The sequence below is a fragment of the Meles meles genome, chromosome 12 (genome assembly GCF_922984935.1).
Source record: "Meles meles chromosome 12, mMelMel3.1 paternal haplotype, whole genome shotgun sequence".
In the NCBI taxonomy this organism is placed as follows: Eukaryota; Metazoa; Chordata; class Mammalia; order Carnivora; family Mustelidae; genus Meles; species Meles meles.
The window spans coordinates 28,696,321-28,720,316 of NC_060077.1; the positions used below are offsets into that span (position 1 = coordinate 28,696,321).

The window sequence follows — 23,996 nt, forward strand, 5'->3', positions numbered from 1 at the left end:
CAAAGGCTCCCTACTTGCTCTGAAAATGCTCATCCTATGTGGAGATATCGGAAAGCTTATTTCTATGGAGACCCCTCCTGCTCCGGGACAGGTGGAGTAGTTTCATCAGGAATTCTCACTTCATAGAATTCATAGTCTGTTTCCTGAAGGTCTTGTCCCTTCTGACATGGACCATTCGGGTGTGAGTGGAATTTCCCTTTTAAACCACCTAGTTTAGAAAGCACTATAGTCCAGGACCTCTCTGTGGATTACAGGGACTTTAACTCCAGAAGGTGCACAGCTCTGAGTAATTTTGTCTCTGTATAGAAGATTATGTGAAGAACATCCTCTCTATAAGGCAATAGAGAAATGCACTCTTATGAGATGTCCTGAAGCTGAGCTCTTTACAGGTATCATGACTTCAGTTCCTTCTACCACATGCAGAAAATCTGAAAAATTCTACTCCTGTTATTTTTTTTAGATGTTCTCCTGCTGACTGAGCTTATGCATTCTCTCTCTCTCTTGCTCTCTCTCTCTCTCTCTCTCACACACACACACACACACACACACACACACGATATTTTTTTTAACCTTGTCAAAATCCAATTGTTTTTCTCCCCATGCCCTTGTTTTCATCTAAGCTTCCTTTAAGGCTTCGTTTTCTTTGACTTCTAACATTTCCTCAGACTGAGGCTTCAAATTCCACACTAACAGAAGCCCTGTGACAATGCTGTGCAGTTAAAAGCTACCTGGTTCTGGGAGGAGTCAAGATGGCGGAGAAGTAGCAGCCTGAGACTACATCAGGTAGCAGGAGATCAGCTCGATAGCTTATCTAAACATTGCAAACACCTACAAATCCAACGGGAGAGTGAAGAGAAGAAGAACAGCAACTCTAGAAACAGAAAATCAACCACTTTCTGAAAGGTAGGACTGGCGGAGAAGTGATTCTAAAACGACGGGAAGATAGACCGCGGGGGGAGGGGCCAGCTCCCGACAAGCGGCGGAGCAACGGAGCACAAAATCAGGACTTTTAAAAGTCTGTTCCACTGAGGGAATTGCTCCAGAGGCTAAACCAGGGTGAAGCCCACGCGGGGACAGCGTGGCCCCAGGCCCCGCAGGGTCACAGAAGGATCGGGGGTGTCAGAGTGTAAGAGAGCTCGCAGGTATTAGAACGGAGAAGCCGGCTGGAGAGACAGAGCCAAGGACTAAACTCTCAGCTCTGGGTTACCTTGAACTGGTCCCGGGCTGGGTGAGCTCGGAGCGCGGCTAGAGGCTGGGGATACGGGAGTGATTGGGTGCTGTCCTCTGGGGGCGCATTGAGGAGTGGGGCCCCAGGATCTCGGCTCCTCCCGGCCGGAGACTGGGAGGCCGCCATTTTCATTCCCGTCCTCCGGAACTCTACGGAAAGCGTTCAGGGAACAGAAGCTCCCAAAAGCGAACCCGAGCCGATTACTTAGTCCGACCGCCAGTAAGGGCGGTGCAATCCCGCCTCGGGCAAAGACACTTGAGAGTCACTACAACAGGCCCCTCCCCCAGAAGAGCAACAAAATATCCAGCCAGGACGAAGTTCATCTATCAAGGAGAAAGCAGGTTCAATTCCTAAGACAGCAGAGCAATTCCAGAGGAGGAGAAAGCAAAGCACGGAACTCATGGCTTTCTCCCCATGATTCTTTAGTCTTGCGGCTACTTCAATTTTTTTTTCTTTTTTCAATTTTTTTCTTTTTTCTTTTTTCTTCTTCTGCTAAATTTTTAAAAACTTTTACCCTTTTCTTTTTTAACGTTTTTTGACTAGTTCATCTAAATATATATTTTTTTCTTTCTTTTTTATATTTTTTTATTTGTTTTATTTTTTAAATTTTTTTCTTTTTTTTTTCCTTTTTTTTTCTTTTTTCTTTTTTTTTTCAGAACCTGTTTTTATCCCCTTTCTCCCCCCCACAATTAGGGGTCTCTTCTGATTTGGTTACAGCACATTTTTCTGGGGTCTTTGCCACCCTTTTAGTAGTTTATTTGCTCCTTCATATCCTCTTATCTGGACAAAATGACAAGGCAGAAAAAATCACCACAAACAAAAGAACAAGAGACAGTACCGAAGGCTAGGGACCTAATCAACACAGACATTGGTAATATGTCAGATCAAGAGTTCAGAATGACGATTCTGAACATTCTAGCCGGGCTCGAAAAAGGCATGGAAGATATTAGAGAAACCCTCTCTGGAGATATTAAAGCCCTTTCTGGAGAAATTAAAGAACTAAAATCTAACCAAGTTGAAATCAAAAAAGCTATTAATGAGGTGCAATCAAAAATGGAGGCTCTCACTGCTAGGATCAATGAGGCAGAAGAAAGAATTAGTGATATAGAAGACCAAATGACAGAGAATAAGGAAGCCGAGCAAAAGAGGGACAAACAGCTATTGGACCACGAGGGGAGAATTCGAGAGATAAGTGACACCATAAGACGAAACAACATTAGAATAATTGGGTTTCCAGAAGAAGAAGAAACAGAGAGGGGAGCAGAAGGTCTATTGGAGAGAATCATTGGAGAGAATTTCCCTAATATGGCAAAGGGAACAAGCATCAAAATCCAGGAGTTGCAGAGAACCCCCCTCAAAGTCAACAAGAATAGGTCCACACCCCGTCACCTAATAGTAAAATTGACAAGTCTTAGTGACAAGGAGAAAATTCTGAAAGCAGCCCGAGAAAAGAAGTCTGTAACATACAATGGTAAAAATATTAGATTGGCGGCAGACTTATCCACAGAGACCTGGCAGGCCAGAAAGAGCTGGCATGATATATTCAGAGCACTCAATGAGAAAAACATGCAGCCAAGAATACTCTATCCAGCTAGGCTATCATTGAAAATAGAAGGAGAGATCAAAAGATTCCAGGACAAACAAAAACTGAAAGAATTTGCAAACACCAAACCAGCTCTCCAGGAAATATTGAAAGGGGTCCTCTAAGCAAAGAGAGAGCCTAAAAGTAGTACATCAGAAAGGTACAGAGACAATATACAGTAACAGTCACCTTACAGGCTAATAAGGGCACTAAATTCATATCTCTCAATAGTTACCCTGAATGTTAATGGGCTAAATGCCCCAATCAAAAGACACAGGGTATCAGAATGGATAAAAAAACAAACCCCATCAGTATGTTGCCTACAAGAAACTCATTTTAGACGCGAAGACACCTCCAGATTTAAAGTGAGGGGGTGGAAAACAATTTACCATGCTAATGGGCATCAGATGAAAGCTGGGGTGGCAATCCTTATATCAGATCAATTAGATTTCAAGCCAAAGACTATAATAAGAGATGAGGAAGGACACTATATCCTACTCAAAGGGTCTGTCCAACAAGAAGATCTAACCATTTTAAATATCTATGCCCCTAACGTGGGAGCAGCCAACTATATCAACCAATTAATAACAAAATCAAAGAAACACATCAATAATAATAAAATAATAGTAGGGGACTTGAACACTCCCCTCACTGAAATGGACAGATCATCCAAGCAAAAGATCAACAAGGAAATAAAGGCCTTAAATGACACACTGGACCAGATGGACATCACAGATATATTCAGAACATTTCATCCCAAAGCAACTGAATACACATTCTTCTCTAGTGCACATGGAACCTTCTCCAGAATAGATCACATCCTGGGTCACAAATCAGGTCTCAACCGGTATCAAAAGATTAGGATCATTCCCTGCATATTTTCAGACCACAATGCTCTGAAGCTAGAACTCAATCACAAGAGGAAAGCTGGAAAGAACCCAAATACATGGAAACTAAACAGCATCCTTCTAAAGAATGAATGGGTTAACCAGGAAATTAAAGAAGAATTGAAAAAATTCATGGAAACAAATGATAATGAAAACACAACGGTTCAAAATCTGTGGGACACAGCAAAGGCAGTCCTGAGAGGAAAATATATAGCGGTACAAGTCTTTCTCAAGAAACAAGAAAGGTCTCAAGTACACAACCTAACCCTACACGTAAAGGAGCTGGAGAAAGAACAAGAAAGAAACCCTAGACACAAAAAAATGGAAAAATGTTCCATGCTCCTGGATTGGAAGAATAAATATTGTGAAAATGTCCATGCTACCTAAAGCAATCTACACATTTAATGCAATCCCTATCAAAATACCATCCATTTTTTTCAAAGAAATGGAACAAATAATCCTCAAATTTATATGGAACCAGAAAAGACCTCGAATAGCCAAAGGAATATTGAAAAAGAAAGCCAAAGTTGGTGGCATCACAATTGCGGACTTCAAGCTCTATTACAAAGCTATCATCATCAAGACAGCATGGTACTGGCACAAAAACAGACACATCGATCAGTGGAACAGAATAGAGAGCCCAGAAATCGACCCTCAACTCTGTGGTCAACTAATCTTCGACAAAGCAGGAAAGAAAGCCTCTTCAATAAATGGTGCTGGGAAAATTGGACAGCCACATGCAGAAAATGAAAATTGGACCACTTCCTTACACCACACATGAAAATAGACTCCAAATGCATGAAGGACCTCAATGTGAGAAAGGAATCCATCCAAATCCTTGAGGAGAATGCAGGCAGCAACCTCTTCGACCTCAGCCGTAGCAACATCTTCCTAGGAACAACAGCAAAGGCAAGGGAAGCAAGGGCGAAAATGAACTATTGGGATTTCATCAAGATCAAAAGCTTTTGCACAGCAAAGGAAACAGTTCACAAAACCAAAAGACAACTGACAGAATGGGAGAATATATTTGCAAACGACATATCAGATAAAGGGCTAGTATCCAAAATCTATAAGGAACTTAGCAAACTCAACACCCAAAGAACAAACAATCCAATCAAGAAATGGGCAGAGGACATGAACAGACATTTCTGCAAAGAAGACATCCAGATGGCCAACAGACACATGAAAAAGTGCTCCATGTCACTCGGCATCAGGGAAATACAAATCAAAACCACAATGAGATATCACCTCACACCAGTCAGAATGGCTCAAATTAACAAGTCAGGAAATGACAGATGCTGGCGAGGATGTGGAGAAAGGGGAACCCTCCTCCACTGTTGGTGGGAATGCAAGCTGGTGCAACCACTCTGGAAAACAGCATGGAGGTTCCTCAAAATGTTGAAAATAGAACTACCCTATGACCCAGCAATTGCACTACTGGGTATTTACCCTAAAGATACAAACATAGTGATCCGAAGGGGCACGTGTACCCGAATGTTTATAGCAGCAATGTCTACAATAGCCAGACTATGGAAAGAACCTAGATGTCCATCAACAGATGAATGGATAAAGAAGATGTGGTATATATACACAATGGAATACTATGCAGCCATCAAAAGAAATGAAATCTTGCCATTTGCGACGACGTGGATGGAACTAGAGCGTATCATGCTTAGTGAAATAAGTCAATCGGAGAAAGACAACTATCATATGATCTCCCTGATATGAGGACATGGAGAAGCATCATGGGGGGGTAGGGGGATAGGAGAAGAATAAATGAAACAAGATGGGATTGGGAGGGAGACAAACCATAAATGACTCTTAATCTCACAAAACAAACTGGGGGTTGCTGGGAGGAGGTGGGATTGGGAGAGGGGGAGGGGGCTATGGACATTGGGGAGGGTAAGTGCTATCGTGAGTGCTGTGAAGTGTGTAAACCTGGCGATTCACAGACCTGTACCCCTGGGGATAAAAATACATTATATGTTTATTTAAAAAAAAAAAATTTGGAAGGGGAGGCGAACCATAAGAGACTATGGACTCTGAAAAACAACCTGAGGGTTTTGAAGGGTCAGGGGTGGGAGGTTGGGGGAACAGGTGGTGGGTAATGGGGAGGGCACGTTTTGCATGGAGCACTGGGTGTTGTGCAAAAAGAATGAATACTGTTACGCTGAAAAAGTAAATAAAATGGAAAAAAAAAAAGCTACCTGGTTCTGAAACACCTGGTGTTGGATAGGACCTATTCCTTTAGTAAGGAAGATGGAGACAAAGACAAAGGTGGTTGGATGGTTTAAAGGGTGATCTGTAGGGCTAGTACTGACTTGGAGGGGAAGAAGGTAGGAGAAGGAGCAGAGCCGGGATCCCAAATTTCAGTACATTCTCTGAGACGTGGATTGCAGAATATGTGGCCACCAGAGCAGCAAGGACCTGGATTTGAGGAGGATCCTGACTGTGATTTACCTGGGCCTGTATGAAGTCCTAGGAACTAATTTCTCCTGAATCCTGAAAAGGAGACAATGAGTGAGGGATGATCCAAATCTCTTGTGACTCAATAAATTGTTAGCTTGAATGGCCAACAAATATTCTCAGGCCTCAGCCTCAGAGTCCTGCAAGAAAGGGGATGAGAAACATGAGTGTCTGTTCTCCTTGGAGGAGAGCAAGGATGTAAGTGGTGAACCACATCACCTCTGTCTTGTTGCCTTTGAAGAAAGAAGTCTAACTCTGTGTTCATCCCATTTCTTCTGGAAACTGTCCCCACCATCAATTCAGTCAGCACAAAGGGTAAATACTGGGATCAATCATCAAATGTTTAGGGACTCCCACAAAGGAACTAAGGGACATTGCTATTGGCTCCATTTCCTACACAATAACATAAGCCCTGTCCTAGAAAATCCATAACAAATGGTTTTAATCCTTCATCAAAGTACTGCTGCAGAAGTTTCTAGATGCAGAAGTGTCTCGAATGAAGTGTCAGATCAGAGGTGGTGAGGAGATGAAAGGCCAGGAAGCATATTTGCATGGAGGCCCCTACCTCTTCTGAGGCAGGGGAGGAGATAACAGAGGTGTGGGGGAGCCAGGTCCAGTGTTGAGGTCTCAGAAAAACAATTCTCTTGGGAAGTCTCCACCATGGCCTGACTCAAATCGTCCTTACCCTCTTCACCTGGGACACATGAAGCCTCCAGGAAGGACCATAGGGACATGTGGCCTGGTATTTTGAGTTCTCTTCCTCAGTTTCTTTAAGGTCCCAACACTGATTTTAACAGTGTATGTTCCTCTGTGTTAAGTGCCATTCATTTTCCATCGTATCTGTTCTTAATATTTCATCTTTCTTTTATTCTTTTTCTTTTACTTTCTATAGTTATGGAACCATATTTTTTCATTCAACCTGAATGATAAGGATGCATGCATTATTTTTTGCTTTATTTTAATTTACTTTAGCTTTATTGGTTATCGATTATTAATCCTATTTCATGAAAATAGCCTCTTTGCTCCCATTGGTGGCATATCATGCTTTATTTTGTGGTCACAAAAATCCAGAAGAATAAAATAATAGTGTTCCCTGCACCATGATGTTCTGAATTTGGTCCTTGTACTAACAGAGCGTGGATCAGAATAAAAGGCAGTTCCCACACAGGAAAGAATCTAGGCATTGGACTGTAGCCAAGGAACCTCTCTATAGTGACCTCTATAGTCAATGATATAATCTATAAGACTACCACTGACGCTGAGAACTAACTGATAGATTTAGAAGGTTATTAACGGGTTACCATTTTCTTATTATCTCATAAATAGACATCATTAATTCTGAAATAAAATAGTACATGTAAGTTCAAAACACACATGAACATTGGTTTCAAATAAATATGTTATCACCATCTCCTGATACAGATTTTCTTTTCCACAACCTCATGTTCACCAATTATTTCCTCCCACCTTTTACCTGGGCATCACTTCTTTTGTGTTCTTTAACATCTATAATGGGGTATGACCAGGGACATGAAAATAGTTTTATCAGACAATTCACAGTCTAGAAATATGTCCATTTCTGAGTGGATGTTCCTATTTCCATTCTAACCAGGACCAGTCAGCCTTGATTTGAGTCTTTGCCCAAAGGCATCTCTAACAGAAAACATGCTAAATCAAAAATGCCTTGGTGGATGAAAAGACTTCACAAATCAAGATGACGCTCCTTGAACCCAGGCAGGAACCACTTTGACCTTGCCTTCAGCAACTTCTTGCTAGATATGATCAGGGCAAGGGAAACAAAACAAAAAATGAACTATTGGCATTTCATCAAGATAAAATGGTTTTGCCCAGCAAAGGAAACCATCGCAAAACTTAAAGACAACACACAGAATGGGAGTACATATTTACAAACGTCATATCGGATAAAGGGATAATATCAAAAAATCTATAATGAACTTATCAAACTCAACACCCAAATAACAAATAATCCAGTGAGAAATGGACAGAAGACACAAATGACATTTCTCAAAAGAGGGCATATTAATGGCCAACAGATGTGAAAAAATGCTCAACATTACTCAGCATCAGGAAATACAAATCAAAACCACAATGAGGTACCACCTAACACCAGGCAAAATGGCTATAATTAACAAGTCAGGAAACAACAGATGCTGGCAAGGATGCAGAGAAATTGGAGCCCCCTTAAACTGTTGTTGAGAATGCAAACTGGAACAGCCACTCTGGAAAACAGTATGGATGTTCCTCAAAAAGAAGAAAATAGACCTACCCTATGACCCAGCAATTATACTACTAGGTATTTAGCCCAAAGATATAAATGCTGTGATTCAAAGGGGAACCTGCACCCCAGGGTTTATAGCAGTGCTGTCCACAATACCCAAACTATGGAGAGAGTCCAGATGTCCATCAATAGACAGATGAATGAACAAAGAAACAAAGAAGATGTGGTGTGTATTATATATATATATATATATATATATATGTATATATATATATATATAATTACTCAGCCATCAAAAATATGAATATGGAATCTTCTATTTGGAACACATGAATGAAACTAGAAGTTATTTGCCTGAGCAAAGTGAGTCAATTGGGGAAATATAATTATCATTCGATTTAACTCCTATGTGGAGTTTATGAAAATAAACAGAGGATCAGAGAGGTAAAGAGGGAAAAATAAAATAAGACAAAATCAGAGAGAGAAACAAACCATAAGAGACTCATAATCAGAGGAAAAAATCTGAAGTTTCCTTGAATGGAAGTGGGTAATGGGATGTGGTAACAGGGTGATGGGCATTAAGGAGGGCCCTCAATATAATGACATTAGATGTTACATGCAACTGATATAACACAAAACACTACCTCTGAAACTAATAATACAGTATATGTTATTTAATTGAATTTAAATTAAAGAAATAAAGAAAAATTAAACAAGGGAAAGAAGTACAAATCTTTAAGCAATATTAATTACAGAAAAAAAAAAAAAAGATGACCCACCTTGCTGGGTTATTTCAGAAAAGCAAGAGAAGGAGAAGGAGATGCCTCTGGAGGAGCCAGGGGCCTGGTATTGAACAGGGAGGGCAAAGAGACTAGAGTAGGGGAACACAGGAGAGATTTCCTGATCCCACTCAGCTGTCTTCCCTGGTCCTTGTGTTGCACAATGGGAGGCCACCATGGCATTGGGAAGGCCTGTGTTTGGGAAAGATTATGGATGTGGTTTACCTTGGTCTGATGATGATCCAAGAGCTGCTTCTCCCTGAGAGCCTCCTATAAGGGAAAAGGGATGGTGCTTTTCCCATCTGTTGTATTAGGTCCAGACCATTGGGCACTGAAGGAAAGATAGGAAACTCTCCATGGGTTCGATGTAACTACAAATGTCAGCCTATTTCCCAGTCTGTTCTCTGTGGTTTAGTTTTCTAGGGATGGCCGCTTCTACCCTTTGCAGGCTCCCAGGGCTTATGGTGGTATGCAGAGGGAGAAATGGCAGTGTCTGCTTATTCCAACTTAAATGTAACCCAAAAGGGATAATGCTGATGTTAACATGGAAATTTGTCAGTTTGAGCCATAGGAAATAGATAAAGGAGAAAATAGGAAAAGAGTTTGAAAGCTTTTAGAGGAGGTCCCACTGCCTCTGCTAGTATCCCTTCATGCAGCAAAGTCGGGAGAGGGGCCAGGACATGGGAGCTAGGCCGTGCAGAGGCAAATGGGCTGCATACAATGTCCAGGTCCTGGCACCAAGGAAGGAGATTAGAGACCCAGGGAAGGGGCTGGTCCAGGACAGACCTCTCAGGTCTCCTTGGGCAGGTCTGGCAATAGGGCAAGGCTGCTGTGGAGATTCAAGTCATTCTGCCCAGACCATGGGTGCCGTCATGGTCTCCAGGGTCCCCCAGGTGCTCCCATCACTTGGTTTGGGCTTCTCCAGGTTTCCCATCAGCATCCAGCCCCTGGAAGCCAGCAGGGTCGACAAAGAAGGGCTTCAGCCAAATGTTCTCTTCCTTTGAAGGAGAGAGGCCCAGGCTGTTAGCCAGAGGGGACTCAAGGGGGATGGTAGTCACTAGGCGATGGAAGGAGGAGAGTTTGAAGGGTTGTTGGTAACAGAGCATGTCCCCCCTTGACTCTCAAATACCTCTTTTGTTTGCATGTCTGCTGAGTGGACTTAGCTCCACTGAGTACCCTGATGGTCCTAGCTGGGAGGATCTGATACTGTCTCCCCCATGTCTGCTGTAAGAGACTTAGGAGGAAACGGGGATGGAGCATAGCATTATCCTCCTCTGTCCCTGCCTCCCAGGTGCCAGGTCTGGGGTTCCTCCATCCTGGGGAAGGAACCTGAAGTTGTCCTAGGTTCTCCAGGACTCTAGCAGGTACTAGCATGTCCATAGCACCCAGGGAAGGAGAGACCTAGTACTCCCCATTGGTAAGTAGTCAGGTACCTAAGAGAAGATCCTGAACCCCAGCCTCACCTGGGTGCTCCCCCTTGGTGAGTGGTCAGGCAGCCTAAGAGCAGAGCCTGAACCCCATCCTTACCAGAGCCTGAATGCAGCTGGAACTCCCAGCTGGATGCCCCCAAGGAGGGGCAGAGTATTCCAGGCACAAAGGCAGGGATGCTATCTTAGCACACTAGGGGAGTGGCAAAACATAGCCGTACCTCCTTGCACCACCATCCTGCAGGTTGTCCTCTTAACAGGTTCCCTGCTTAAGCTGATGGCTGAACTGCATCAGGCGTCCAGTTTAATTTTTTTTCTTTTCTGTGTCCAGTTGGTGCTGCCTTTTGCTGGCCTGTAATCATGATGGTTTTCCAGTGATGCTTACTCAGTGCCTACTGCATGCATGACTCTGTATGCCACATTGATTTACATGTAATAGTCACCTTCTCCGGGAAGACTGCATGTGGGCAGTTTCAGAAGTTCAGAGAGGGTCTTTAAGGAGGAAAAACAAGGAAGGTTCTGCTAATGGCAGATGGGTGCATCCCATGTACTATAAATCCCCCTGATTCACCAGCCAGTGTGATACCTACCAGTGAAGATTAATTCCTTGGTCTTTCATTTACATTTCTTGTATAGTGTCTAACATATACCACATTGTTTCATTTAGTCATAATAACCTTATGAAAGAATGTAGGGACAGTCTCTGTTTTCATTTTATCTGCACATTTCTTTTCTGTACTAATGCAGCCCTCCCTCTGTAACATGTGCACATCTACTTGGAAGACTCCCTTTCAGTATTCATCAAGGATTTTAGGGGCAAACAACAGAGACTATTGTAAAAGAAGATGCAGATACAAATGGGATAAGCAAACAGAAACATCTTCCTTGCAAGATGGATTGCAAGGGAGTCCAGGTTTTAGAATAACTGGTTTGGCAATTATAATGTACAATAGATATTTAAGATAAAGCAACAATAACATTACCATGTTGACAGGTCCTGTGCTCATTGTCAGGAAGAAAGGTTGTTCTCCACCTGAGTCTTACAAATTCAAAGCTTGGGTTGGAACTACATATAACAGGATCGCAAAAGTCAATCAAGTGGTAAATCAAAAAAACAAAAAAGAGAGAGAGAAAGAAAGAAAAAAGAAAAAAAATAAAGCTTCTGGAAGAAGGAAGGAGGAAGACATATTTTCACAAGGTTTCTGTGCCTTCAATGTTCTAGCTTTAGGAGGTCGGCTTTATTTGTGCCTGTGGATGTTTTAAGAAGGGAGAAAGCCTAAAAACACAAACACAAAAACAAAAACAAAAATAAAAAGAAGGGAGAAAGCCAGGGAAAGTGAAACGCACACAGACACAAAGAGACACAGACACACAAACATACAGTCATACACACACAAACACACACAGAGGCAACTGACTGGCTCAGTCAGTTTGGCTTCTGCCTTCATCTTAGGTCAAGAGCTGGAAGCCTGGAATAGAGCCCTGCAGCTCCACAGTGAGGCTGTTTCTCCCTCTGTCCCTCCCCCTGCTCCTGCTCTCTCTCTCCCTCTCTCTCTTTCTCTCTCAGATAGATAAATTTAATCTTTCACACACACACACACACACACACACACATACACGTGACTGAAGAAATAACTCCAAATAAAATGGAATGGAATACTGAACAATATGAGGTTTATAACAAATACCAGTCTTGTGGACACAGACATGCACCTCATCTAACCTGCACCTACCTTCTCAGGTTCATCTCTCCATAGAACACCTACCATAGGCAACATAATTTTCAGTCTTCAATTCTCGGGTTGAGAATCAGAGTATGGGATAGGGAAGCTGTTTATTTAAGGATGAAAGGACAGAAGGAGGAAGAGAAGATACAGATGTACAGCTGTTGTTCCTGGACTGCGCTTCTTGTTCTCTTTAGTGGTTTCCTCACACCTGCACACCTGAGCTTCTAATGGGCAGGTGGTGAGTGGGTGTTGATGACTGACCCACTAGTGGGATCTGATGTTGTGGAACTTTCAGCACAAAGAAGTGGGGTGGGGTCAGTGATATGCCTGCAGCAGAGGGAGACCCCCTTTTTCTACCCTGCCAACAGATGTTTGCTTGTGGCAGGCAGCAACAATTTCCTAACAGTAGAGAGATAGTGCAAAGTGGGCACCATTCAGAGGGCATTGCCAGGGGCACAGAGTGGGTTCATCACAGAGACAAAGACTTGTCCTAGCAGAGACACTAAGGGGCCAGGCACACAACAACTCAAGGGACTTCAGCACATCTGTCTCTTCCATGCACATAATTTACAAATAAGTTGTTGACTTTTTATGTTGCACCTGCACCAGCACAAATAAGTAGGAGTCGGGATGGTGACAGTCTGAAGCTGGGTGAGAGCCCACCAACAACAACTTATAACAGATGTTTCCACTGGCGTGGCCAGTGACTCTTTTCGAATGGTAGAGAGATTCTCAGAAGATGTAGCCCAGCAGAGGGCACAAAACAAAGGGCCATTGCCTCAAATAGTCACAGACACATGGTCATGGTATAGCAGAAACACAGAAGGCCCAGCAGAGCATTACCATGAGTATAAGGAGCTCTTTGTCTTTTGGACAAATTAGGATAAAAAATCAAGTTCCTGAACTTCAAAAAATACATGGACATTGTTTCAGTCTTTCACCTAATCTCTACTGTCCAGGGATGTGGAAGTATCTAGAATGAGGGATCAGATCAGAGCAGGTTGAGAGAGACAGGTGCAAGAACCACTTTGTATGGAAGCCTCCTTTGAGACTGAGGGAGGCTATAATACAGGAATGGGTGATCCAGGACAAGGACTGCTGTCTCAGAAGGTAGTGATGTTGATACATCTCTACCATGTCCTGGACTCTCGTTCTTCTCAATCTCTTTCCTCAGGGCACATGTGAGGACTCAAGGGTAGCGTTCATGTGGACATGTGGGTCGATTCACTGTCTCTAGTCAGACACACCTGAGAACACTGCACTGACCTAAAAAGAGTATATTTTTCCTCCTTTCAGGTTCCAGGGACCAGTGTCCCATGACTAGTTTCCCTCAGTGTCTGGGCCTCTGGACAGACAGTTACCATCTCTTGTGCTGAAAGCAGGAATGACTCTGGGAGGAGGTATAATTATGCCTCCTGGCACCACCAGTATCCTGATATGGCCCACAAAGCTCCAATTTAAAATGTCAGTACTCAACTCTCAAGGATCCCTGAACTCGTCTCTGGCTCCAAGTCTGGCAACACAGCCTCCCTGACCATCTCTAGGCTCCAGACTGAGGATACCATGAGTATTTCTGTTTTTCATAAGCTGGTAGTGGCACTCTCCACAGTGGTGCAAGTTCTTGGGGGAACTGAGCTGCCTTGTGCTGCTCCCAGGATCTCCCCCTCTCCTAAGGATGCTTCCAAAGCCCTTTGCAAGAGTGGTTTCATGCAGCATGCTCTTGAGAATTCAGATCTCTCTCAGGTCCTCTCCTTGATCAACATAAGATCCTAAGGCCACAGTCCTCTGGTGTTTTCCTTTGGTACAATGCTGGCTTCCTCTTTGCCTTTGTGCTCTGGTCCCAGAATGGGACTTTTACCATCTTTTCAATTCAGCAACAAAGAAATGAAGAATCAGTGTCTCCGTCAGTGTGGGCTCCTTCTAGGAAAACTCCTTTTCTTCCAGAAAAAAGAGATAGCTGATTGGTTTGTCCCTCTTTCCTCAGGAAAGCCAAAGCATTTGTTTTCCCTGATGTGCAACCAATGTCTAGCTGGACTTCCAGTTGTGACGGATTGTTAATTAATAAAAATAAATTAATTAATTTATTAAATTATAAATAGATCCATGAATTGTTTGAACAATGGAATGAAGCTAGTCTTAGGCATCAGATGACCTGGGAGGTGCCCAACTCTAGTCATGTTGCCAAAAGTTGCCCACTTTGGCATTGGAAGTGCTATGTCCTTGCAACAACCTCATTCCCAGGTGGGAAATCAGGAAAGATGATCACTGTGTTGCTTGTTTTGTGTCAACCTGAATGGGTCTCGAGGTGCCCACATGAAACATTATTTCAAGATGTGCCTGTGAGGGTGTTCCTAGCTGAGATTATAATTTAATTGATGGGTTCAGTACAGTAGACTGCTGTCCTAAACTGTATGTGCCAATCCATGAGGGCCCGAATGGAACAAAAGCCAGAGATAGAGGAAATCACCTCCATGTCCCATCTCTGTCTGGGATGGAATCATGTTTCACATTCTTCTGCCCTTAGACTGGAATTCACATCATTGGCTTCCCAGGTTTTCAGGCCTCTGGACTCAAAGTGAATTACACCAATGACTTCCACATGTTTGTTGGTTTTGCATAGGGCAGCTCATGAATCTCCATTCTTCAATAATCATGTACACCAATCCTCATAATTACATTAAAGTTCCTATATATAAAAATATACTTTTAAATTTATGTGTCTTTTTGTGTATCTCTATGTAATGTAGATTTCATATAATGTATATATTAAAATATATAAAACATTGCATATTTATGTACAAAATATGTTATATATTTGTATATCAGTACATATTACACATAATATATTTAAAAGATAAGTATATACACACACACACACACACACACACATACACATACAGATACACACACTCACACACACAAACACAATTCATATTAATTCTGTTTTGGAAGAGCCCTGAATAATAGTCACCCTCTTGAGAGCTCATTATTTCTATAATGTTCTCACCATAAATTATTTTCAAATAGCTTTTTACTACCTACCTTATTCCTTTCCCTGGTAATGGTCAGCAAATTCATGCTTCAATCTTCAAGGCCAGAACAGTGTCATATATGGAACCCCTCAGCAGTTGGGTCCCAGCACAGTGGGAAGGCAGTCTATGCTTCTGAGAACAGAATAGAGACCAGAGGGTGCAGCCCTGTCTATGAGAGGCTGATCAGAGACAGCACCTGCTGTAGGCTATGTGTCTTCGTGGATACAAGCAAGTTGCCTGAGGGATCACTGTCTTGTTGTATTCCAGGGCCTCTGGTGTAATACATGCTCCCTGACTGTCGTAGCATCAATGAGATCTTTACAAAGTATTCACAAGGCCCCACTGCCACTTCAATAGTGTTTGCTTTGGGATGGGACCAAAATTTCCTGCTGAAGAATTAGTCGCTATTTTCATAATAGGGATAATTATCAGGAAAACCACAAAATACCTGTCAAGTGAACAGGATCACTGAAGTATGAGATTTGTGGAGCTCCCTTAGCCCTTCGGTCTTGTGTGTTGTGTTTCAACATGTAGGAATGTTGTGTCTTTTCAAACAGTTAAACTATACATATTATAAAATCTTTTTTTTTTTCAAAAATAAATTCCTTTGGTAGAACAACCTCAAATGTTTTAGAAGTTCTTAATACCAGTATCCCACCTATGCTTTTATTATCCTAGGGAATATTTTATTATCACTGGGAAGGGAATTTGCATGTGAGTGAGTAACCATTCATCTCTCCATTGATTTTGGAGGGTCAGATGCCATACATGTTGTCTGGATATTTTCTCTTTCTTTCTGTCTCTTTTAATGTGCTATTGTTTATGGAATCTCTATGTTTAAAATGTCCTAGAAGAAAAGAGCCTGGGTATAGATTTATTTTAAAATTTTGACATGCTTTAGCTTTATTATTCATTCATTATAATGTGTACCAGTGTTAATTTGCCTCCTTTTGTGGCAGCCACGCTTATTATTGCTCTGTCTTATGTATTTGTGTGAGCACAACATTCCAACAGAATTACATATGAAACCCTTACTCCTCTATTATAGGGGACCCTGAGGGTGCTTCTAGAACTTGCAGAAGATGGAACAGATACAATGCAGATCCTCATGAAGACCAGTGGTTGGTTTCTTGCAGAAAGCATCTGGATACCTGGACTCTTTAGAGAAGGCCTCCTGCTATGATCCCCAAAGACAGGGATCCAAAATTATGGGCTACAAATCTAGTTTCAGCAGCTTTAATGACTGATTTCAGACAAGGTCATCATGTAGCCTCCGTGTTATTATCATCCAAAAAATAGACACATTTACCTAAACAAATGTCTAAATAATTCAAGAGTTAAATGTTTAAAACACACAAACCATAACCTCAAATACCAAGTGATTATTTCCCCCCAAACCCTTTTCCTTTGTCCCACCAAGTGGCCACCACGCTGCTCATCCCATGCTCTCAACCAGGGAAATGTTGTTGAGAATGGTTTGTAATCACCTGTCATGTCCTGGGTCAATCTATCAGACCTGATCAGTTTTTCTACAAATTCACCTCCTCCTAGAAAAACACACAAGCATCTCTCTGTGGATGAGGAGACCTTGCCTTTGGAAAGCACACAGCTGTGAGGTCAGATCACAAAGTGTGCACTAAGAGACAGACAGAGAGCATCGTGTGTCCCCTGTGGCCACACAGACTTGCCCTGGAGAGAAGTTCTAAGAGCTGGGCCCCTGAGGACAATCTTGACTCCTGTCCCCTTCTCCTAGAGGCTCAGACCCTGGAATCCTTTCTCTTGATTTCAATGATGTATTCCTCTACCCTACTAAACTCTCTCATTCTTGTGTTATTCTTGTTTTCTAATCATTGGCACAATTCAGTCATTTCCTCAAAGCCCTTCTTTTGTCATAGTTGAACCAACTGTAACTGAATTTATTTTATTTGTGTTGTTTCCTCAGCTCTGAGCTACATCCAACTCATAAACTCTATCCCTGTGACATGGCCATCCTGGTATGAGCAAGGTGATTCTGAAGGGTATTTCTGGGCCACTCGGTTTTCAGGTAACATATTTTGTTGTGGAGGAAGTGTGGGCTCTTGAATTGCACCAAAAGGGCCCAGGGGGGCTGGGACTGAGATGGGAGGGTTTGGAGGGAGGGCAGGAGGAGGAGCAGAGCATGAGTTTCCAGCTCTCTCACAGCTGCCTTCCCTGGCACTAAGCATTTATCCTGTAAGGCCACTAGGGGGCAGAGAGAGATTGAATTGGGGGAAAAGCAGTTTTTGTTGTTCTCCTATCCTGTATGCAATTCCAATACCAGCTTCTGGAGCCACTGTAAGTGGAACATGGTGGGAAGGGCAGTCTATGATCTGTAGTCTTCCAATAGTCTTTTCATGGAAGTTTCAGTAAACATCTTCTAACCTGAAACCACTGCAGGGTAGGATAGTGACGCTTGTGAACCAGGTAACTGTAGGGTACCAAGAAGGAATTGAGGGAGAATGAGACCCCAGCTCTGCTTGTACTCCTGGGAAGAGGAGAAATCTGAGCTAACTTGGAGAGCTCTTTTTACCCTCCCCCACACAGCAAAGTGGACCTGGGATCCTCCACATCCACACCAAGACTTCCTCAGTGGAAGGTAATGATATTACAGTCCTGGCTTGAATTCCTGGGGTCTGTCATGAGCGCCATCTCTCATGATTCAGAAAATGCATGTGACATTTCTAGTATCAAGATAGCTAAGCTCTATTGCCCAGGCATGCAGAAGTATCTAGACTAGAGTTTCAGGAGAGAGTGGGTGAAGAGAGGCAGGTCAGAAAGCACATTTGCATGGAGGCCCTTCCCTCTTCTGAGGCAGGGAGGGGATGAGAGAGTTATAGGGAAGCCAGACCCAGGCTTGAGGTCTCAGAAGGCAGTGCTCTAGGGACATCTTGGTCATGGCCTGGCCTCTGATCCTCCTCACCTTCTTCACTCAGGACATAGGTGAGTCATCCAGGAAAGGGAGCATAGGGAAATAGGAGCTCATCCTTTGTCTCCTCCTCAGACTCACCTGGGTACCTAGCACTAAACTCACTATATTGTGTTCTTTCTTTTTTCAGGATCTCTGGCCCAGTCCTCCCTGACTCAGCCATCTTCAGTGTCTGGAGCTTTGGAACAGACAGTTACCATCTCTTGTGCTGGAACCAGCAATGACATTGGGAAGTATAATGGTGTCTCCTGGTATCAACAGCTCCCAGGCACATCCCCCAAACTTCTGATTTATTATGTAAGTTCTCGGCCATCAGGAATCCCTGATCGCTTCTCTGGCTCCAAATCTGGCAGTACAGCCTCGCTGACCATCTCTGGGCTCCGGGCTGAAGATGAGGCTGATTATTACTGTGCTTCATATAGAAGTGGTAGCACTTATCACAGTGGTCCAAGTTCATGGGGGAAGTAAGACCAAAACCTTCCTTGTACTCACAGGCTCCCTGCTTGCTCTGAAGATGCTTCCTCAAACCTAATCATGTGCAGAGGGGCTTTCATGCAATATGGCCTTGAGTATAGAGTTCTTTCTGAGATCCTCTCTATCCTGCAATGTAGTGAAATGAAACAAGCTTACTGGTAAATTGCCTGGGGAAATGAAAGTCTCTCTTTGTTCCTTGCTATGTGGCCAAGGTATTTTCATTCAATTCTTCAAAATCAGGAAGAGAGAGACAAAGACACCTGTGTTCTGCATATTTTTCATTGTTCTCAGGGACATCTTTAATTTAAATGACAGACTCTCACCTGGAATCATTTATCCAGAAATGACATTGTTTTACTCAACTCAGTGTCTGCCATATTGTCAACATCATCTTCCTTGGTGGATTATTGTTCTGCATATCAGTGTTTGAGAAAACAGCAACTCAATGAAAAGCTGAAGATCTAACGAAGGCATAAGCCCAAAAGGAAGATGTTGTTTTTCCAGTGGCCCTTCATCTTTGACCCCATATCCAAGGAAGCTGAGCAGGGAAATTTGGAGTTGAGAATCTATGTTTTGTAGAACCTCCCCTCCCCTCCAACCTATGAGTCCCTATCCTGGATTTAGCTCTGTCTCCCTGACAAGGCGGATTCTTTCCAACATGATTCCGTTTTCTACTGGGGAAGAGAAGGCTTGTCTGCACTCCCCAGGGAAGCCCATTTTATCTGATTTTCATTAAGAGCATGCCCAAGTTCTACCTAGAATCCCAGTTATTACAAATCACTAAATACATACACATAATATGTCTAAGGATTCTCTATCCTTAACAGATCCAGAGGTATACAATAGGAAACCTGTTTCAATAAGCAATTTTTCTCAGTTTGCCAGAATTTTCCATGTTTTAGTTGTGAAACTACCACATCTTGTCCATGCCCTCACTCTGGGCCAAATCAGGATGCATGGTCAACTTTCCTGAGAACTCAGTCTCTCTCATTATGTTCTCTCCTTTAGTTAATTTTCCCAATCTCTTTCCAGTTGCCTCGTTTCTTCCCCATTAAATGGTCAGTCCCTTCTTGTGTTAATCATTTGGTTTGGAAATGTGCCACACATTGACCCTTAAGTTACCGGGTCACATCACAGTGAGAAGGATATCCACTTCTGAAGAACAGAATAAAGACTTGAGTTAGTCCCTCATCTTTGCAGAAGGCTTTACAAAGACTGTACCTGTTTATGGATGTGTGTCCTTGTGGATAAAACCTGAAGGAGATAGAGATGCCCCTCTCTGGTTAGTCTCTGTGTTATCTGGTATAAGAGAGCTTCCAGACTGGGATGGCACTAATAGGATCTTATAACAGGTATCTTCATGTGCATACGAAGGCAGGAGAAACCATTGCATATTTTAGTGAGTCCCTTTTTAAGATGTGGCTGCAATATCCCTCTGACAAAGTGGTTAGTATGTTAATAATTGGTAATATAAAGTAATCCTGAGCATAAATATTGAGTGAACAGGATGGCTATAATATGACATTATGGGACTGCCATGGCCCTTTGTGTTTTTTGTATGTAGTCTCATGCTGTAGGTAAGAACAGCCTCTTGGGTACTCTGAAAGAGTGAAGCTATATACCCTTAAATTTTTTTTTATGAAAAGATGAGAAGGTGTCCACCACTTTAAAAGTTTAGGTAAGATTCATGTATGATATTATGTTAATTTTAGGTGGAGAGAGGTCACTTAAAAAAAAAGTTGGGGGGCACCTGTGTGGCTCAGTGGGTTAAGCCTCTGCCTTCAGCTCAGTTCATGAACTCAGGGTCCTGGGATCAAGCCTGGCATCAAGCACTCTGCTCAGCAGGGAGCCTGCTTCCTCCTCTCTCTCTGCCTGCTGCTCTGCCTACTTGTGATCTCTCTCTCTGTCAAATAAATAAATGAAATCTTTTTTAAAAAGTTGGAAGAGGAGCAAGATGGCAGAGGAGTAGGAGACCCTATTGCAACCAGTCCCCTGAATTGAGCTAAATATCTACCAGAGCATTCTGAACACCCATGAAATCAGCTTGAGATGTAAGATTATACACTTCTTGGTCTCTATGGGGGCACAGCATCATCAGTGGAGAGGTACAGAGATGTTGGGAGTGTCGGGACTGATACCAAAGGAAAAACAGAAGGGGAGGGAGCCACCAGAAGTGACCCATTGGAAGGTAATACCCCAATAAGAATGTGCCCTATGTTTGGGGAACATAACTTGAAGACTGGGTAACAGCACTCAAAAAGAACAGAGGGACTTAGGGGGCAACTGCTGGGTTTGGGTGGTTGCAGGTGTGGAGGTAAGCCCATGGTCCCAGGATGGCCACAGCTGGGGCCACCTGCACCTGACAGAGCCCAGCACAGGCTGCAGTTGGCAGTTCTTGGATCCACAGTCATCTGCTGCCTGCACCACCGCTCGGGCTGTGTGCACCCTGACACGTGCCAGTGAGAGCCCAGTGCAGGCTCCACTCGGCAGTCCCTGGGTCTGTGGCCATCTGATGACTCCACCGCCACCAGGGATAAGTGTGCCTGATGTGGGCATGGGCTCCAGATAGCAGTCCTGGGAACACCAGTGGCCAGGATCGGGCTGACCCAGACTAGTACTACTCATGGTTTTAGTGGCATGGAGGTACAGAGACAAGTGGGGGGCCTCTAAGGACCACTGAGACAGTGGCTGAGGGTGCACACCACTTTTGGGAGGCTCCGTGTTCAACAGAGTTTGCTGCAGGGCAGTCTGTGTGTTCTGGTCCATTCAGAAGGGAGCAGACTGTGGCTTCTCTCTGAGTTGGAGGCATGGGTGCAGTGAGTTTACTCTGACCCTCTGAAAAGGTGCAAAAAGCTGCCAAGGAACAAAAACCTCCAGAGAAGAAAAGCCTGAAAAACTGGTTTCCACAGAACCCAGCCCCTTGATAGGAGACAAGGCAACACCACCCAAGTGAAAGTGACTGAAAAAAGAATGTGTCAGGCCCCTCCCCAGAAGGCAAGCCAAAAGAACAAGAGGACAACAACTACAGGGTCCCCATAAAACTGTAAAACACCAGCATCAGGGTAAAGCAATATATTAAGCTCCCAGTATTGCCCAAACACCTATATATTTTGCAGATACAATTTTTCTCTCCTTTTTTTTTCTTTTACTTATTCTCATGATTCTTGTTCTTTTTAATTTTAACCTAATTATCATTTCAACTAGATGTTTAATACAACATATTCCATATTAACTTTTTAACTTTAACATTTTTCATAAACATATCTTTGTTTCTTTTACTTTTTTAAATATATATACACAGATATAAGCTTCAAGGTAGTCCTTTTACCCTATATGTTGCAATTTTAATTTCCCTGTATATCTGGAAAGTTGAGTCCTTTATCAAAGATAACAAGATACACTCAGGAAGAACTGAAATATAATTCCTCGCCCATACGGAGAGTATATAACCACCTTCCCATCTTATTTTTTTTATTTGTCAGTGTTTCTATGTGTTTGTTTTTATTTCTGTACAATATAAAACTTATTCTTGGGGTTCATTTTGACTGGGTTTTTCCTTTTTTTTTCTTTTTCTTTTGTTTATCTTTTTGTTTATCCATTTTGTTTTTGTAATTTATTAATCTTACTGTTGGGGCTCATTCTGGCTGGATATTTTCCCCTCTTTTTTCTTTGTTCTTTCTTTTTGGTGGTGACTTCTGAATGCTCCAAAACTTTCTATGATGAACCTTTCCTGGATCATGGTTGATATATTCAGTTATAAATCCCCTCAACCATCTCTCTCCAAAATGACTAGGAGGAGAAATACCCAACAGAGGAGAAATTCAGAGACTGTGACCACTGCTACAGAACTACTAGATATGGATATAAACAAGATATTAGAAGTAAAATTCAGGGTAACAATTATGAGACAATGGCTAGGTTGGAGAAGATCATTAGAGTCAGTCAACATAGAATTTCTAAGGGCAGAAGTGGGAACTGATCTGGCCAAACTTAAAAATGCTAAGGAGATCCAATATAATCAAAATACTCTAACAGCTAGGGTAACTGAGGGAGAAGATCGAATTAGGGATCTAGAACACAAACTAATAGAAAAGCAGGATCAGGAGAAGGCTGCAAACAAACAGCTTAGAAGCCATGAAAACAGAATTAGGGAAATAAATGACGTCATGAAATGTTCCAACAACAGAATTATTGGGATCCCTGAGGGGGTGGAGAAAAGAAATAGGAGTGAAAGGTATAGTTGAACAAATTCTACATGAATATTTCCCAAATCTGGGGAATGGAACAAGTGTTCATGTCCTAGAAGCAGAGAGGTCACCCCCCAAAATCCACAAAGGTAGAAAGACCCCCAGACATGTGATTGTGAAATTCAAAATCATAAATTCAAAGAAGATGTCATAGGGGAAAGATATTCCTTAAGTATAGAGGGAGGACCATAAGAATAACGTCAGATCTGTCCAAGAAACCTGGCAAGCCATAAAGCGCTGGCAAGACATATTCAGGGCACTAAATGAGAAGAACATGCAATCAAGAATACTTTATCCAGCCAGGCTGACATTCTTAATGGATGGACAGATAAACAACTTCCAAAGTCAGCAAAATCTAAGAGATTATGTGAGCACAAAGCTATCACTACAAGAAATGTTAAGGAGGTTTCTATAAAAGAAGAAAGAACCCAAGAGTGACATACAACAGAAATTTACAGAGACAATCTATAGAAACAAGGACTTCATGGGGAACATGATGACAACAAAAACTTATCTTTCAATAATCACTCTCAACAAGAATGGCCTAAATGCTCCCATAAAATGACACAATGTTGCAGACTGGATAAAAAGCCATCTCATCCATATGCTGTCTACAAGAGACACATTTTAAGTTGAAAGATACACCCAGACTGAAAGTGATGGGATGGAGAAACATCTTTCATGCAATGGCCTCAAAAGAAAGATCGGGTAGCAATTCTCATATCAGATGAATTAGATTTTAAACTAAAGACTGTAGTCAGAGATACAGAAGGATACTGCATCATTCCTAAAGGGTCTATCCACAGAGAAGATCTAACAATTGTAAATATTTATGCCCCCAATATGGGAGCAGCCAAGTACATAAGCCAACTATTAACCAAGGAGTCATATAGATAAGAATATGTAAATTGTAGGGCATCTTAACACACCACTCTCAGGAACAGACAGGTCATCTAAGCACAAA

At 42.5% G+C, this 23,996-nt stretch overlaps 1 protein-coding gene and 3 gene segments (V, D, J or C); all 4 read left to right on the forward strand.

Moving 5' to 3' along the window:
- LOC123954077 (immunoglobulin lambda-1 light chain-like) overlaps positions 1–23,996 on the forward strand; it is a 1,184,917-nt gene that overhangs the window by 548,894 nt on the left and 612,027 nt on the right. The window lies entirely within an intron of this gene.
- The window catches only part of LOC123954073, a 721,845-nt gene that overhangs the window by 98,163 nt on the left and 599,686 nt on the right, over positions 1–23,996 (forward strand).
- LOC123954078 overlaps positions 1–23,996 on the forward strand; it is a 652,309-nt gene that overhangs the window by 12,271 nt on the left and 616,042 nt on the right.
- The window catches only part of LOC123954074, a 610,667-nt gene continuing 604,885 nt past the window's right edge, over positions 18,215–23,996 (forward strand). The window contains 2 exon segments of the V gene segment in view: positions 18,215–18,325; positions 18,442–18,738. Of these exon segments, the coding sequence occupies positions 18,280–18,325; positions 18,442–18,738 (343 nt within the window).